Below are 17766 nucleotides of genomic sequence, written 5' to 3'. Positions count from 1 at the left end.
CATAAGTTATTTGTAGTATTTCTTTTTGAGATGTTAAATTAATTCATTTTCTTTAGCAAAATATAACTGTATTATTCTCTCTGAAAAATGATATGTTACATATTTTGAGCATCACTCTCGTTTGACGCACGATTAGTATCGATCATTTTAATTTATATATTCAGTTTGATTCTATTCATTAAAAAATGTTATTGAAAATTTTAATTTCACAAAATTCATAAAAATCAAAGCTCGATTTATTCGTTTTCTTTATAATTTCGAATAAGGTTGTTGTCAATGAGCATGTCCACTTGTCCTTCCCGTACACATATTCGAGCTCATCCAGCCAGGCTATGCTCTCCTCATCCAGCCTCACATCCACCGCTGCTTTTTCCAGAAATAAGCTCTAACAGAACCACTCCAAATACATACACATCTGATTTTCTTGTCAACCGATGAGTCGAAAGGTGCCCAAGACATTGAAGATCCGACAAGGTGCCCTTGTGTGAGTTGAAGAGATGGTCATTACACGAGTGCAAATACTTGGTACTAGTTTGCAAGCAATGGAATTTGATGAATATAATCAAGTGTCTAACTCCACTATCCTCCTTCCCAGGTTACAAAATAGAGTAGAAAACACGTAGTATAAAGGAAGACGAAGAAGAGGCTGGCCTCACCATCATTTAGCTCTTGATTTATCAGATTTTGAGGTGCATATAAAGTGTATCCTTCGTTACAAAACTGCCAAAAAAAACATATGGAGTAGTGCATTTATAGTAGATGCTTCTTCCCATATTCCAACATGAAAGCTCTTGTTGCAAAGGTATGTTTCCCTTGTCGCACGGAAAAGGTATTAGTTCCTCGCTCAACGAGAACACAGTCTTGACAATTTTAATCATCCACTATCGGCTTAAACTGAGAGAACACCTCCGGTCCGAGGACAACACCAACACAATCAAGTTTGAATAACTCACTGAGAAAGCATAAAAGCTGTGAGTGGTGGAATGAGTAATATGAGGACTATCACCAAAACGCAGTTGAATTTCAGCTGCCTTGCATCTATGTTTCGAGTAGTGTCGACCTCAGAGGGGGGATCATCCTGCCCTGCACTGGCATTGGTTTTTGATGAATCATTTTGAGCATTGCCCTCCATCTAGAAACAAACATTAATCACGCCTTAACCCCAGAAAACATATATTAAAAATCGTTCATTATAAACAATAATGTCTTGCAAAGTACCGTCTCCAAGACAGATTTTCAAAAGTGAAATTCAGAAAACGTAATTACAGGAGAGAGCTGTGTGATAGAGGAAAGGATAAGCTTGAGACAAAAGCTAATAATCTGATGCACACCAAACATCTTTTGGTAACTAAGTACTTACTCGATTGATACATAGTATAGTTTATTTTATTCTTTTACGTGCATATAAGAGAACTTAGAGAGTTAGAGTAGAACTCATGTATGAGTGTATTCACATGATTTAAATTAAAAATATCCATACTGACGGCTTGGAGCAGCACAAATCAAATAAGAGGCTTACAATTAAACTATAGTATTAAGGATGGAGAAAATAACAGAAGCACCAACCTCGTAACTGATGGCTGAAGAGCCTGTATTTTCCAAATTAACTTCTTTTCCAGGACTTCCGTTCTTGTTATTATTCTTAGAGAGCTTAACTGCTTCTACTTTGGCTTCAGGGCTTCCAATCAAAGAAACTGAAGGGTCTTTTACCCGTTGTAAGAACCTCACTGCAACTTTCTTCTCCTTCATTAAGGATGATATCTTGGACATGAAACAGAGATACTCGTTAGTGGAAAAGTGGAGATTCCTTAGCAAAAAATGAATATTCTAGAATTTCCAAGTATGGTATAGATCTCTTACATCACAGTCACTAAAATACTCGCAACCTCCTTATTACGCAAAATTTCTTTTATTTGCAATCTACTTGAAAAGGTAACAAGCCTATAATTAGTGAGTAAAAGGATAAGAGAAAAACAGGTACATACTTTTTTAGCATGAAAGCTGAAGTAACCTGATTTAACAATTTTTCTGCGTATTTACAAGTCAGCTCTGCTCTTTAGTCTTTACCTATCCCCATCCCTTTCATTCAATTCGTGATACTAGATTTAGAACTTCATCATGTCAGTATTTTTATGACCCTCCATGCCACATATATCCATAACAAAACACATGATGCAAATGCAGAATTCTACAGAAAAAATGGATTGAGTTTGATCCCATAACCGACTTGGATTTTGTTACGATACTGAAAGAAGGTTTTTAGCCTGCATCCTCCTTAATACCAAATAAATTACAATATTAGACTGCAGCATTATGAATGTGCTGGTTCTGCCCCCATAATCTTTCAATGAATTTTTTTTTTAATACTAATAATTAAGAAAATAAGTGCAATACATTGAAGATCCCTACTAGGATAAAACTGTCGGAGAAACACATAAATTAACTATTGATAAATCTTCAAATATTAGAAAATAGAGATCAGCATTGAAGCACTCAGTAAGGAAAACCACTTTAGAAGAGATGAAACAAAATAATTTGCCTTCTATATTTCCGAACAACACCATAGTCATAAGCCATACACATATACTAGCTAGAATAGGACGTATCTCAAAATCAATAGAAGCTTACAAGCATTGGGAACTAAAAGTTAAGGAGTAATGCAGAAGCATTGTGCTCCTTAGGCAAATATCCTGAGAACATTTCTTAGAATAGTTTAATGAGCTCCTTATCCAGAACCTTCAGGCACACCCCACAAAACAAATGTTTTAAATTAAAAGGAGTGGAAATCCAATAAACAAATAATATGACCAACCCCTATGACCAAAAGAGTCTTTGTTACCAACTTCACAAGTTTAAATTGTGCGAAGAAGTGTAGCTAACCTGCTTATGAAGGCGCTCTCTTTCAAGTGCCAACTGCAATACCAAATCTGTAATCAATTTAGTACGCACCCTAATATCTTTTGCAGTTTCATTCTTAGCTTCATTGGCATGCTGCAAAGAGGTTTCTAAGTGTTCCACTCTACTGGTTAGAAAATTTATGTCATCAGTCAGTTCCGCATTGGATTCAGATAATAAAATACACTTGTCTTCAGCACTCTCAGTCTGACTTTCGGCCCTTAGAACCTTGGATTTTAGATCTTCAATTAAGTTTCCCATGTCCTTGATTATGCAATCTAGCATGCTTTGCTTCTCTTGACTAGCTTCAGCAGATGCCACGGCATGATCTCGCTTAATCTCAGAATCCTTCAATTGTGTCTCCAATTGTTCCACCTTATTAGTTGCATGAGTAATGCTACTCTTCAGGTGGATGACATCTGTTGTGAGCTCCATGTTAGACATCCTAAGCTTTTTACACTCAGCTTCAGCAATCTCAGCTCTCTTTTCAGCTTCAGAAGCCTTTTCTGTCAATTCATTATTTTGCTCTCTAAAATTTTCAAGTTTAGATCTCAACTCCCCTTCTCGTTCAATCAACCGATTCATACTAAGCTGTGCCATCTGGATTCTCCCACTTAGTTCTTTTGAAACCCCAGAGAGTATTTCAGCACTATTTTCTGCCTCAAACAATCTTTCCCATGTATCATCAGCTTCAGAAGCCTTTTCTGTCAATTCATTATTTTGCTCACTTAAATTTTCATGTTTAGATCTCAACTCCCCACCTTGTTCAGTCAACCTATTCATACTAAGTTGTGCCAACTGGATCCTCCCAAATAGTTCTTTAGAAACCCCAGAGAGTATTTCTGCACTATTTTCTGCCTCAAACAGTCTTTCCCATATATCTTCAGCTTCCTGTTCCATGCAAAATACTTCTTGCTGCAGCCGAAGTTTTAACTCTTCTTCAGTTTCTCTTGCCTCATTTAGTTTCTTCTCAAGATTCAATTCCCGAGCTAAAGATTTCTCCAGCATTCTCAAGATACTCTTCTGCTGTTCTGCTGTCTGCGTTTTTATCTTTGCACTCAAATTTCGATCGTTGTTATTTTCCAAACAACCAACATCTTCGTTATCTTTCCCTGTCAATAGTTCAAGTTATTATTAGATAAAGAATCACATTCTCTATAAGATATAACTCTCAGAGGTCACATCATTGAAAGTGGATATGAAAGACCACAGCAACTCCTGCTGGACAACATGGCCTCACAATCAAAAGTGACTACATCCCATGTTAAAGAGGTTAAAGTACAACAAAATATAATTTAAAAACTTACGTTTTTCATCACCAGAAAAAGCTAATAAGATCCTCTGGAAGTTGGCAGATTGCTCCTTTAAGCCAGAAACCTGCTCGAAAGACTGCTTCAAAGAATCCTCACAATCATGCAACTTATCTTTTATATCATAAAATGTATCACCAAGTTGCGTGAATGAAGAAACAACTTTCCGAGAGCTGACAATATCAGTATGAAGAGCTGATAGAAATTTCTCCAGTTCTGTAACTTCAGAGTCCAAAAACCCAGATAGGAGGTCAAATTCTAATGCTTTCAGCATCGGACCTTCCTGAGTATGATTTTCTACCAAAAACGCCTCAAAATCACTTCCCCTTGAAGCCACATGCATGACGAGTACATCTAAATTAATCAACTTCTCGGAGTAATGTGCTATATCTAACTCAACTTTTGTTAAATTTTCTGCTACACTTTCAACTTCGCGCATAGTGTCTCCACCAGATGATACAACTTCAAGTGAATCAACATTATTTGATTCAGACTCTAATTCACCATGATTGCCATTTTCAATTGAAGAGGGTTTGTCTTCAATACTATCTAAGTCCATTTCAAGTCTTACAGTAAATTCTGTACTTGTGTTCCTGAAAAAGAGAGAATACTTTGTGTTTTATCATATTGAAAACTACCAGAAGTTAACCTAACCCAGTAAAGAAGATGCATAATATCAGAAAAAAGAACGAAGTACTATACACAATCCAAACTACTTGCAAGTATAAAGAACGTTTGCATGTTATATGGTCAAGTGAAACAGGAAACATGAAAGATGAAGGAAAAAAAAGTTCAGTACAAGTGTTCCTTAGCAGTTTCAGTAATGCTACCTAAATCTGTAAATTGTGCACTAAACAACATAACTTTTAACCACCAATAAAAGTTTATCGCATTAGGACATAAGAAGTGAAAAAGTTTAACCAATGGAACTGATGGTTAGTGACACATGAATGCCAACACTTCCACCCTGTGAAGGAGAAACTCGATTATAGATCACGTCTGATCATAACAAAATTCGCGGGTTCAATACGAGAATGATAGCGATGTCTAAATCTAAATGCACACTATCATATTTTTTCATGTCCCTCTGCCTTCTAATTCTATGCATTTTCCAAGCCCAAATTAACCTCAATGTTTTAACAGCTTCATTATTTTTTTTCTATCTCAGTCTGTCAGTCAAGTGGAGATACAGATACTATAAATCAATAAACTCATTTTATTGGAATACCATCATCCTAAATGCACAATTTGCTTCTGCCACGTCCAAATTTTAAAAAGCAAATAAACTCAAGTATTTGTGATCAAATTTTTGTATCCATGTAAACCCAATCCTACAAACATAAAGCCACCTACGGCGCCATTTTATAATTAATTAGTGAAAACATGAGATTTTAGAAGTACAAGGTCTTGTTCTCTCTAGATGATCCTAAAATGTTCACTAGTCAGTGGCCACGATTGAAATTCCTAAAACAATTATGGAAGCACCAAATCCAAAATACAAGCAATCATAGTTTACTGATTGAATTTCTTAAACAAAAATATCCTATTATTCGATCGATATACTATCATTTGCTTCTACATGGCGCAGGCAGACAATCATGATTCATGATGATTGGGGAAAATCAGCAGCTAAAATTTGCCTTCTAATTCATAATTCAATTCAGCAGCAGCTTCCATATAAGATAAACATAGTTCCGAAAACCAAAAAATCTGCAGCTCCAACAAACTACCGTATCATTGCTTACACACACAGATGCAGCAGCACGAATCAATTCTCGATAAATTAAACGAAAATGCTCAAAAATAAGTAATTCGTCAGCTGACAACAATATGGCGTAGACAGGATTGAGAGTAATATGGATGATGGAAAGAAAATAAAAGCAAAGGAAATTATTAAGAACGAACAGTTCAGAAGTGGCTTGGTGAGTGTGGAATTAATTTAACTCTTTATTTATTATTTCTAGAAAATATGATTCAAATTAACCGACTCAGAGCTGTTTAGGCCGCACGTGTGGTCACGTGCAGATGATGCAGGCTGTCTGCTGTTTTATTGAAGCATTTGGGCCCCACGATTCATCAGCATCTTGGGCTTTTTCTTAAACAGAATGCTTCCTAAGCCCAATAAGAAACCCACTTCTTCAAATCTCAATAGATTTTTCTGGGGTGAAGCTTAAACTTTAAAATTATAAATAAATAACCTATATTTTTTTAATAAAAAATTGTACTCCTTATCACCGAACTTTGAAAAAAATATATCTTCAAATTTCAAATGAAGTTATAATAGGCTTGAGCATACACTTCAAGGCTCGCTATGACGTAGAAGACTCAAAGTTAACATAAAAAGACTTGGAAATTCTAAATTTCACTCAGATAATATCCAACATGGTATTAGAATTCTATCATCCATTTAAAAGATTCAGGCCTCCGGTGAGATGTTCCGGGTGGAATTTGGAATGTCCACATCAACTTCAAGCCTAACAGGTCATAATTCGAGTTTCAAAATATAAGCTTGTGTCATTTTTACATTTTTTTTGAAAATTCAGGTCATATATTTATACTTAAAATTTGAGTTGTTTTTAGTTTTTACATATGTGAAATAATTGAGACGAAATCCTATCAGAATATATAAACAATGTTAAAAAATTCTTTACATTCCGATTGATCACCATGTGTTGTCCAGCCATGAAATATCTCCTATGGCATGCAGAATCTATTTTGAAGATTCCTAAATAATGCAATAGAATTATTTGACTGACATAAGATATATTAAGATATCAACTTAGAATCTTAATTGTTTGCACACCATAAAAGTTACAGTATTAGTTTATAGTATTAGTTTATCAGAAGTCATTTATTTTACATGTTCATCCTAGTTTAAATATGCAAATTCAATCTATATGTCTTTGGGAATTGGTGGTGCACACCCGAACTCCACATCAGTATGATATTGTCCGCTTTGGGCAAAACTCTTATGATTTTGCTCTTGGGGTACTCCCAAAAGGAGTCATACTAATAGAGTTGGGGTACTCTTGTTCATTCTCCGATGTAGGATATGGTTTGCCCTCTCAATCCTCCCCTCAAACCAAGACCACCAAACCAAGACCACATGTCTGCCTCATGTTACAGATCACCAGATCACTGCAGGTCTTGGTCGAGCTCAAACAGAGACATTGGAGAACTTGCAAGCATAACCACCGAACCCCGAGCCACACAGGCCAAACCCCGAACTAGGCTCTGATACCGGAGTTGGGAATCGGTGGTGCACACCCGAACTCCACAGTAGTATGATATTGTCCATTTTGGGCAAAGCCCTCACGATTTTGCTCTTGGGTTACTTCCTTAAAGGCCTCATACTAATGGAGTTGGGATAGTCCATTTATATATTTGCAACTTTTGTTCATTCTCTAACGTAGGATATGGTTTGCGCTCTCAATATGCATACATCACATCTTGAATGTGATCCCATGTGAATGTCACTGTACTGCAAAGAAAACGGAAATGATGCAATCAGGCAGTATTTCTGGCAAACTCGTGCAATTTATAAAATGGGGATCTCAAATTTAAAATTGAATGATCTCGTTAGAATTGGGCTTTTATGAAAATGGCAAAATTATAAATATCCACCACAATTTATAATATATATTGGAGCTAAATTAAGTGTATTAAAAAAAACAGTACTCTCTGTCCCAAGGAAGATGATTCATTTGGCAGTACGAAATTTTATGTAGCTTTATTTTGTGTGTTAGGTGAAGAAAATAAAGAAAGAGAGAAAGAATAAAGTAGAGATAAAGAGGTTTTTATTTTTAGTAATGGATCATCTTCGATGGGATGAAGCGAGTATTATGCAATAAACGAGCATGATGGTCAAAAATGATATTTATATAAATTATATAATTTGAAAAGATAGGACCCACATTCCACTATCTTTTTTCACTAATTTTCCTTTACATTTCTTAATACCTGTACCGAACTCAACCGGGACTCCTAAAGTGGGACGGAGGAGTACTTTTTTTATATATTTATATATGTGTGTTGAACAAAGATTATCTTTATTAACATGCTCTCTTTATTAACATACTCTCGAAGATTACCTTCAAATGTTTCCAGAATACTCTAATTCTATTTTAAAAAATCTGAAAAGGATAAGAGCAAAATCACATTGATGTTTTCAGAAAATTCAAATTTTCGTATTCAGACTTCTGGACTATGTGAAAAAATTGATCTGTGAAAAAGATGGATAAAATTTTGCTTTTGTCGGATTCAATAAATACTATAATAAGCCATTATCTATTCATATTTTTATTGGTCAGAATATTGATAATATACTTATTTAGGCGTTACCCTACCCATTATTTATAATCCCTAGATACCAAATTACTCAACGGTCACTGTTTTTCACATCTACTAAACTATAATTACTGAAAGACTATTTATCCAAGAATTGACAAGTAAGTCGTTGCTGGCCATCAACCTTAGTTAGTGGATTTGCAACATGATTTGTAAAATTATGGACTTGCACCCTTTAATTTAATTATAGTGCATAACAAATTATTTCATACGTACTATTAGTACTACTATTATTAAGAAATACGACTGCATGCAGTGTTATGCTAAAAAAATACTATTTGCGGTATTTTATAATTACGAAGATAGTAGTTATTTAAATCTCGAAATATGATTAATTTTTATCAGTTAGTATCATATTGTAAACAAAATACTAGTAATAAAATTTTAATTTTTTAAAAATTACGTGGAAGTCGATCAATGATTATCATAGCACCGGCCACCTTATATTGACATGAAACCCACCAATGTGTACTGGTATTCGTCAACTCGTAGTAGCCTTCACAATCATATTCAAATTCACATTACTTAAATAAATAATTTTCGTATCATCATGCTAATATTTATTATTATTGGGACTTATACTTACGCGGCGGCCACTATTTTCCTAATAGACTGAAACTGATGTAGTTGATTAGCATCAAGTCCTAATCACATAATTAATAAAATAGAATTAAGCTTTTTTTAAGCATTCACAATCATTTTAGAGGCCAGGAAGATGCGTCGTGATTCCGAATATTTAATCACCCAATCAAAATTACTGCGAGATTCCAAATAATCACCCAATCAGCAAAACTCAGTAATATGTGTATCCAGGTGTCACAATGAGAGTCACAAATTATTTTAAAGATATTGCATAGTAATGTTCAATTTGATTATGATTAACTATTTTGCCTAACTCCGTTTCCATGTCCACATATTAAAATAACTTATCAAATTTTGAAACTGTCAAGATGTATGTGACATCATAAGTATTGGCCTTTTACCCATGAAATCATCCGAGTTTGCTTTGATTCGGCTTTAGATACGACTTCTATTCTTCTAAAACTTTATTTTAGTGGTTTTCATTTTTCATTTGTAACAAAAATAGACGATGTCAGAAATTTGTGATGATAAAAATATGTTATGTGACTTCTGTATAACAATAATTTGTGAGAGGAGTAGTAGGTTATGCTGAAATCAAAATATCTAAGAGGGGATATTTATCATAATTATGAAATAGATTAAGATAAATACTAAAATTTATAACAAATATATATATTTGAAATTTTTGAAGGAGCATTTGCCCCTCCTAGATAGACGTGTTAAAATGGGTACTGGTAATCACTCGACCCGATACTAGAAATTGCTAAATGTCGGGTATCAATGTAATTACCAAATAAAAATCTTGATTATTCAATGTCATTTTGGCATAACTATGATTTAAATTTCTAGATTTCAACACTTCACTGTTCACAAATAAAAAAATTCGAATTCAAACTTCCTCTCACGCGACTTTGTCAATCTATCCCTAATGCCCCTTTTTTCTTTATAACTCCATGTTGCAACCACCATTATCTCGTGCATTATAGCCTTTAAGTTCAAATCCACACCAACTTAGTCTAGTTTTGAGTTTCTAATGTTTCTTATAAAAATTTGAACTCGCTAGAGGTTCTGATTAAAGAATCGTTGTTTATATGTAGTTTGTTATTATCTTCAGTTTTTCATTCTAATATTCTAAGAGGTTCTGATTAAAGAATCGTTGTTTATATGTAGTTTGTTATTATCTTTAGCTTTTCATTCTAATATTCTAGTTTAATAATTGTTGAGATGTTGCTCAATTACTAAAAATTGTCAAAGGATACATCGTTATGTCTATTCGTTTGCTCAATTACAATTTAACTTATATCAAATCTAGTCGAGGTTGATGTATAAAAAGCTCCCAAGTATTGGTGCAAGCAATTTCCACATAGTTACTCCTAATATTAATCAGCCGCAAACGTCACATCATTTATCTAATCACAAGTTAGTGAATTTAGGTTAAGAATTAAGAGCATCCGCACCGGTGCTCAAAACGTTGTCCGTTCGTCCGTGCCAGCGGCAAGGACGATCTCGTCCGCCGCTGCGAGCTGTCCATCCGTGCCGTTGAGCAGCCCTACGTGGCGTCTTCTTATTGGCCAACGGCATAGCCGTTGGCATATTCAAATTTTTTATTTTTTATTTTAAAAAAAATCGAAATTTATTTTAAAAAATGTTTTTAAATAAAAAAAAATTATTTTCCCACTTCCCAAAAAATTATATCCGTTTTCTACCCACTTTAATTTATTTTTCTGTTTTTTTCCCCCAAAATTCACATTTTCATCTATAAATACCCCATCTTCAACACAAAAAAAATCACATTCTCATCTATTCTACCATCTGCATTCTCTCATCTTTTTTCTCATATTCTCTCATCTAAATTCCCACCACACTACACAATGTCCGGCTCCGGCGATCACCCTTCCGGCAATCGCGGTTGGAACCACGATTGGTTCAACTCCGACTCATCCCCTAGTCCGGAAACGCAATTTACAGCCCCTCCTCAAACCCAAGGTTCGCAAGCTCCGGGTGACTACCGTCCTTACCCGGTGCACGACCAAAATGCCTACTCCTACTCCTACTTCTATTTCAACTCCTACTCATCCTGTCCGTGGCACCTGCACCCCGTACACTCCGGGTGAGATGATGGCGATGTTCAAAGCCTACTTGGCAGTCTCCGAAGATCCGGAGACTGGCACGAACCAAATCGGAGAAACGTGTTGGTGGCACATCACTCGTCTTTACAATGAAACCCGGCCGGGGGAACCATCTATCGCAATGATAGTATGGTGCGCAATTGCCTCTTCGGATGCAACGAGACAATCGGTAAGTTACAGGGGTATTACCTCCAGGAAGAGCGGTCGGCGGGGAGCGGCACGAGCGAGCTCGACATTATCACTGCCGCCTTGGCGACCTACCAACGCATGGAGTTCAAAGCGTTCAAGTACCTCGATTGTTGGCAGGAGGGGCGCTTACATCCGAAATATAAGGGCGGCGTAGTAGCATCCTCCTCCAGCTCCTCCAGCAAACGGTCGAGGTCGGTAGCCCTATCCGACGGCGCCTCCGATGATGTGGCTACCCAGCTTGCCGGAACTAACTTGGATAGCCCCGACGCTGTCCCGAGTTCCCGCCGGCCGTAAGGAAAGAAGAAGGCGACGACCACCCGCCGTCGCGCCTCGACTCTATCCGCCCCCGCCCCCGCTCCCTTTGTGCCTCCTCCACCCCCGAACAACACGTTGTGGACCCTCTTGGGTTTTCAACTCTATTTGAACGATACGTCTAAGATGACTCCGGATCAACTTGCAACACATGAGCAAATGATCCGGGGTCTCAAGAGGCAATTGGGGATAGAGGACTAGTCTTCCACGTGTGTAATTTTTAATTTGTAGGATTTTAATTATGTATTTTTATTTTTTAAGATTTTAATTATGTAATTTTAAATTTTTAATGCATTTTAATATTGTGGAAATGTTTTTATTTAAATTGAATAATAGAATAGTGGGACCCTTGAGCTTGTCCTTAGCTAAGAGCACGAATATGAGTGTTGTGCTCTTAGCTAAGGACAAGGAGTAAAAATGGATCTGGACCCACTTTTGTGCTCTTAGCTAAGAGCACGGATAGAGATGCTCTAAAGTAACCCTAGTCCCCAGACACTACATGGCATTATTCAATTTATTTACTTAGTCACTTAGTTGGATATTCTATGATAATATAGATTCATAGATCCCAAAAATTTGCTCTCATACAATTCATATAAACGCTAATGCCAAAATATGTAGATATTGAAATACTCCACATTACATCTATAAAAATATATAGAACTCATACAATTCATTTAAATATTGGCAAATTTTAGGACCGAACGATGGCATATTGGCATGTGTTTCAAATTCATTTCAATGATAATCCCAAATCCAAATTTATTCTACTTGCGTATGTAAATTCATTTATATTTTGATCTAAATATGCTTTGCTAGACTTACCAGCAATTAACTAAAAAAAATCGAAACTTCATATAAATGGACAAACAAAAATAAATCAAATTGTTAACGCGTCTCTGTCCAAACAGAAAGGATCACCTAATCCCAGGGACGAATCCAATTCATAGTGAGAAGGGGCAAATGCCCCACCTCAATTTTCCACGTACATGTACATTTATATAGCAAATTATATTAATTTATTAACTAAGCACTAAATTGCCCCTCCATATATTATAATAAAAAAGTACAATTGCCCCATCTAATAAGATAAAATGCAGTCAGAATCCAAAATAATAGAAAACATGGATAAAATATTTTCTTTTTCCTCAGATAATAGAACATGTAGAAAAAACTCAAGGGTTTATAGTTGTCGACGAACAAAAATTGGAGCTTCTTTAAAGAAAAATTTGAATGTTTATATTTTTGCCCCCTCTACTATAATTTTCTGGCTCCGTCCCTGCCTAATCCGGAATCTAATACATTTCCTACTCCACCTCTCACAAACATAAAATATAACGGTGGGGTCTACTATCATGTTTGTGAGGGGTGGGATAGGAAATGTATTATGATCCGGATTAGGTGATCCTTTCTGGTGTCCAAGTAGGGCAGGGAGTCCATTATTGCTCTAAGCTAGGCAAGCTTAATTAATATAATTAATTAATTAATTTATGATTAATCATTTGTAACAGCTAGTAATAATTGGACAAAATGAATATTTCTGAAATTAGAACAAAAATAAAAACAAACATTCCACAAAAAAATATTCACGTGTCTTCATCTTCTTCATTTGGATTTTGTATAAAGCATCGAAAAATCGATCAGAAGACACACCATTCGCGTCCTCTCAAGTTTTTGGAGGTCACCTTTTTCTCTCTCTGAAACGAAGGGGACCCCCAAAGCGAAATCATCCATTGACAGCGACACCTGAGGTCGTCGTTTCATCGCTGGAAATTATCGTTCCATTTACTGCTCGCAGAAAAATCTAAGGTTTGATTTTTTTTCTCTTTCTTCGATAATTTTATGTTCAACAGTGAATCCTCATTATTAATATTATATACATTCGTGAGAAACGTTGCGTGAAGGAATCTTCTTCTCTCTCTTTATATTTGTTGATTGCCCCTCTGTATCAAAGCAGTCATTTGGCGAGATATCGACTTTTCCTTGTTGTTCATTTGTTATTTCGGATTTCAAATCGTTCGATTGTTTGTTTTTCTATTTGTTTCGGTTCATAGATTTTGATAAGAATATACGAAAATTGATGTACACAATCGTATAGGGTTTCTTTTAATTTTGCTTCGTCATCAATTTCTTTGAAGGAATCCTTATTAAGGTAAGCGAGTTCATTAGCTCATCCTTCAATTGCTCTGATTTATCGTAGATAATTTGATTTTCGTTTTGTGAAAGTTATCATATTTATCCTGATTGGAGAAAATTGATCTGGATCTTATTCATTTGTGCAGATTTTTTGTAAGGACTCAAGAGTTTTGTCTATTTTATTTAATTCTAAAACTCTCCTTTAGATAAATTGGAAAAAAAAAAGTTTGAAAATGACGATTGGAGGTGTTAAGCCTATCAAAGAGAAGAAGGCAAGGAAGAGCAAGCAACCACTTGTTGATGAGAAATCCCCGTTGCTGCCCACCAAGCATGGGGAAGATAGTTTTGATGAGTTCAATGGTGCTTCCTTCAGCGGGGCCGTGTTCAATCTGTCCACCACAATCGTAGGTGCAGGAATCATGGCTTTGCCTGCCACCATGAAGGTGTTGGGACTTATCCCAGGGGTTGCTGCAATCATCTTTATGGCATTCTTGACGAATGCTTCAATCGAGTTCTTGCTCAGGTTTAGTCGGACGGCAAAGTCAGTTTCTTATAGTGGTCTTATGGAGGATGCATTTGGAAATTGGGGCAGAATCTTGATTCAACTCTGTGTATTGGTTAATAACATCGGCGTGCTTATAGTGTACATGATTATCATAGGTAACATCTTGATTGAATTTGAGTTGTGTTTGTGCCTGATGTGCATCTTCCGGATCTCAATTGATTGGACTCTTATTCATTGTAGGCGATGTGCTTTCTGGAACCACATCTGATGGAGTCCACCATGCTGGTGTTCTGGAGGGTTGGTTTGGAGTACAGTGGTGGACTGGACGATTTTTCGTTCTCGTTGCAACCACACTTGCTGTATTTGCGCCACTGGCTAGCTTAAAGAGAATTGGTAAGATCCCTTTTGTTTAGTCTATCTATTAATTGGAAGATAATACTCTCTGCAATATTCAATTAGTTGATGAAATTAGACTGCATTGGAGTTGATGAATACTTTTGAAGATCAGGTGCAGTGTTCTTTAGATCTGTCAATATAGTTAATGATGATTGGATAATTTGGATTACATTGTCAGTGAACACCACTGCAGTGCATACATAAGTGGGAATACTAATAATGATGATGATGATGATCATAACAATAATACTAATACTCAACTCCTCATAAATTTTGAAATATCAATCAATGTAGGTCTTTTCCGTTAATATGCAACATAGAACCTCATAATAGCATAAGAGGAAACTTGCTAAGTTTTTTTTTTTCATTATGAATCTTTTATCTGCATGTTTTGTTTGTAGGTTGTATCTCTTTCTGCAGATTGCTGGGCTAAATTATTCTTATATCTGTGTTTGCAGATTCATTGAGATACACATCTGCTTTATCAGTTGCTCTTGCTGTTGTATTCCTTGTTATTACTGTGGGGATAACACTCTACAAGTTGATAGATGGAACTGTCCAAATGCCTAGATTGTTCCCAGAAGTTGCAAATATGACGTCGTTCCTCAATCTTTTTACCGTAGTTCCTGTCCTTGTCACTGCATACATCTGCCACTACAATGGTAAGTAATGAATGTGCATTGACTAGCTTGCATTCTGATGCCTTTCCATTTTGGAGGTTCATTGGCCATTTGAGAGTTACGAATTTTATATATTTGAAATGGTCATTGTGGCACTAGCTTTTGCCTAACATTATTCTTCCTCGACATGATCACTTTGATATTATATATAGTCCTATCTTCTACACAGTAATAGATTGTTAATTAAGTCTTTCGGATGAAAAATCTCTGGTATCATGCAAGTTTGAATATGCTTCTTCAATACACTGCTGGAGGAGAGAATTGTGTATGTTCTAGGAGTTGCTTATACTGTGCAATAGCAATATCCATGTAACTGAGATGTTTCATCGTTGGATTTCTAAGCCTCAGATTAATTCCGAATCACATAAGCTATTTGCTTCCTTGACCATGATTCAATTTCTTTTCTTTGAGCTATTACTATTTTAGATGAGTAGCCTATTTTGACGACAAGCTATGTTTGCAGTTCATTCAATAGACAATGAACTTGACGATAACACAAAGATAAAGGCAGTCGTCAGCAGTTCCCTTGCTCTCTGCTCAAGTGTGTATGTGATGACTAGCATCTTTGGGTTCCTCTTATTCGGTGATGAAACTCTCGATGATGTATTGGCCAACTTCTCCACTGACCTCGGGATTCCATTTGGATCCGTACTTAATGATTCTGTGCGCGTTAGCTATGCAGCCCACTTGATGCTTGTCTTCCCTATTGTATTTTATCCATTGCGGTTAAACTTAGATGGTCTCATTTTTCCAGTGGCAAGTCCTTTGACTACAGATAATACGAGGTTTGCCTCACTCAGTATTGGGCTCATTGCTGTTATCTTTGTGGCTGCAAATTACATACCAAGCATTTGGGATGCTTTCCAATTCACTGGAGCAACTGCAGCTGTTCTAATCGGTTTCATCCTTCCTGCTTCCATTACTCTCCGGTAAGTCAATATTTTCATGCATTTCGGTGTATTAAACTATTACTCTGTCAATGTATGCCTAAATACCAAGCATAATTGTAGCATTAGAGTTAATCGGGAATCAATGTTAAGAAAATAAGTTAACTAATGAACCAGGCCTGCCAATATTCTTCATTGGTATCTAATGTATATTTGGTCCAATCTTAACTTATCACCTCTTATTTAATCTTTGTTTTTCTTCACTATACAATATGAGATCTCTGATGAAGTGGGCTTGTGTCCTAGTTAAACCCTTTAGAGTCTTAACTTTGAAGCTTTGCTACTTATCCTTGGCATATTTTTAGTACGAAAGCACAAACCAGAACCAGTAATCTGATAGGCGCCAATCCTTACCAAAAATATCTCCAACTGAACTTGCCTCCTTGTGATGTTTGTTGCGATTCTCATGTGACAGTCCTTTTGGAATCGGAAGGATCTTAAAAAAACTTATGTACTAATGCCCTGTTTGTTAATGTATCTTCTAGTTAAGCTAACACGCTTGAAATTTAGTCATGACTTGGGCTCAAATCATAGCTTACTTATACTATATACGAGGCTCTCTTTGCGTGTATTTCCTCTCCTGAAAGTCTGATTTTCAACTCTCTGATATATGATGGTGTTGTAATTCAGCATGCTAATCATCCATGAAATGTGGTTTGTTTGTGCAGCGATCGGTACGGCATATCCACAAAGAGGGACAGGATCCTAGCCATTGCCATGATCGCCCTTGCCGTCTTCTCCAATGTGATAGCGATATACAGTGACGCCTATGCATTGTTGAAGAATGGCCCAGCTACTCGAGAATGAAGCATCCACCGATCGTTTGGCCCGACTTGGTAGAGAGGTAATCCGAATGAGACTCGTCTTATTCGCAGGATACAGTATCGTAGAACTGTGCTCGGCCAAATTCGATTGTGCCACCGATCTGCTCAACGTAGATGTTGAGTGGCGTTTCTAGAAATGTACAGAGTTGTTTGAGCAACCCAGCATCTTCTATTCCTATGCCATTTGTTGTATTTCAGTGTGTGTTATAGTAGTAATTTTGTTTGCGAGCTAATAATGTGTAAACAATAAACTAAAAAAATGTGTATGAATATGCCTCTGTTTTTGGTTATGCAGTTGAGTGCAGTCTCCTTTCCTATGTACACTATTTTCAATTATATTGGAATTTAGACATATTGGCTTTCTCAAATTATCTTTCTTTAGATTAATTAATTTGTAGTGCATGCTTTTTGCATTTTGATTACCTAGTTCCATAAGATATACTTAGTAGAATTTTTCCAAATTGGTGAAAATCTGAATTGTATTACTTCATATTTGATTTATTAATTCAAAGTT

General features: G+C 36.1%; 2 protein-coding genes across 10 annotated transcripts; one reads left to right on the top strand and one right to left on the bottom strand.

Moving 5' to 3' along the window:
* Window positions 1-529: 529 nt before the first annotated feature.
* On the bottom strand, window positions 530-6125 carry LOC125207708 (WPP domain-interacting tail-anchored protein 1). Of its 8 annotated transcripts, none has more exons than XM_048107169.1 (6): window positions 5936-6104; window positions 4203-4798; window positions 2881-4007; window positions 1567-1761; window positions 1061-1132; window positions 530-952 (listed from the first exon to the last, which is right to left on the bottom strand). In XM_048107169.1, the coding sequence occupies exons 1-6, from the start codon at window positions 5941-5943 to the stop codon at window positions 950-952; spliced, it is 2001 nt and encodes a 666-aa protein (XP_047963126.1). In that variant the 5' UTR covers window positions 5944-6104; the 3' UTR covers window positions 530-949. The 8 variants fall into 8 exon arrangements, 7 of the variants coding, with proteins under 7 accessions (XP_047963126.1, XP_047963128.1, XP_047963125.1 ...); XM_048107171.1 differs by having other exon boundaries at window positions 1061-1088; XM_048107168.1 differs by lacking the exon at window positions 5936-6104 and adding an exon at window positions 6111-6125 and having other exon boundaries at window positions 530-1132.
* Window positions 6126-13425: 7300 nt separating this feature from the next.
* Window positions 13426-17542, top strand: LOC125205109 (amino acid transporter AVT6A-like). Of its 2 annotated transcripts, none has more exons than XM_048103924.1 (6): window positions 13426-13573; window positions 14047-14560; window positions 14646-14798; window positions 15260-15463; window positions 15945-16410; window positions 17097-17542. In XM_048103924.1, exons 2-6 carry the CDS (start codon window positions 14134-14136, stop codon window positions 17233-17235), a joined length of 1389 nt encoding a protein of 462 aa, XP_047959881.1. In that variant the 5' UTR covers window positions 13426-13573; window positions 14047-14133; the 3' UTR covers window positions 17236-17542. The 2 variants fall into 2 exon arrangements, with proteins under 2 accessions (XP_047959881.1, XP_047959880.1); XM_048103923.1 differs by lacking the exon at window positions 13426-13573 and adding an exon at window positions 13673-13916.
* The last annotated feature ends 224 nt before the right edge of the window (window positions 17543-17766 follow it).

The sequence above is a fragment of the Salvia hispanica genome, chromosome 2 (genome assembly GCF_023119035.1).
Source record: "Salvia hispanica cultivar TCC Black 2014 chromosome 2, UniMelb_Shisp_WGS_1.0, whole genome shotgun sequence".
In the NCBI taxonomy this organism is placed as follows: Eukaryota; Viridiplantae; Streptophyta; class Magnoliopsida; order Lamiales; family Lamiaceae; genus Salvia; species Salvia hispanica.
The sequence above is the reverse complement of the archived record's forward strand: the minus strand, read 5'-3'. Positions and strand labels throughout refer to the sequence as shown.

Coding starts and splice junctions, on each gene's coding strand:
- LOC125207708 (XM_048107166.1), bottom strand. Junction 1,762..2,880: donor GAGAGCGCCTTCATAAGCAG/GTTAGCTACACT, acceptor TTCATGTCCAAG/ATATCATCCTTAATGAAGGA. Junction 1,133..1,566: donor CTTCAGCCATCAGTTACGAG/GTTGGTGCTTCT, acceptor GTTTGTTTCTAG/ATGGAGGGCAATGCTCAAAA.
- LOC125205109 (XM_048103924.1), top strand. CDS start 14,134: ATGACGATTGGAGGTGTTAAGCCTATCAAAGAGAAGAAGGCAAGGAAG. Junction 14,799..15,259: donor GGCTAGCTTAAAGAGAATTG/GTAAGATCCCTT, acceptor CTGTGTTTGCAG/ATTCATTGAGATACACATCT. Junction 15,464..15,944: donor ATACATCTGCCACTACAATG/GTAAGTAATGAA, acceptor CTATGTTTGCAG/TTCATTCAATAGACAATGAA.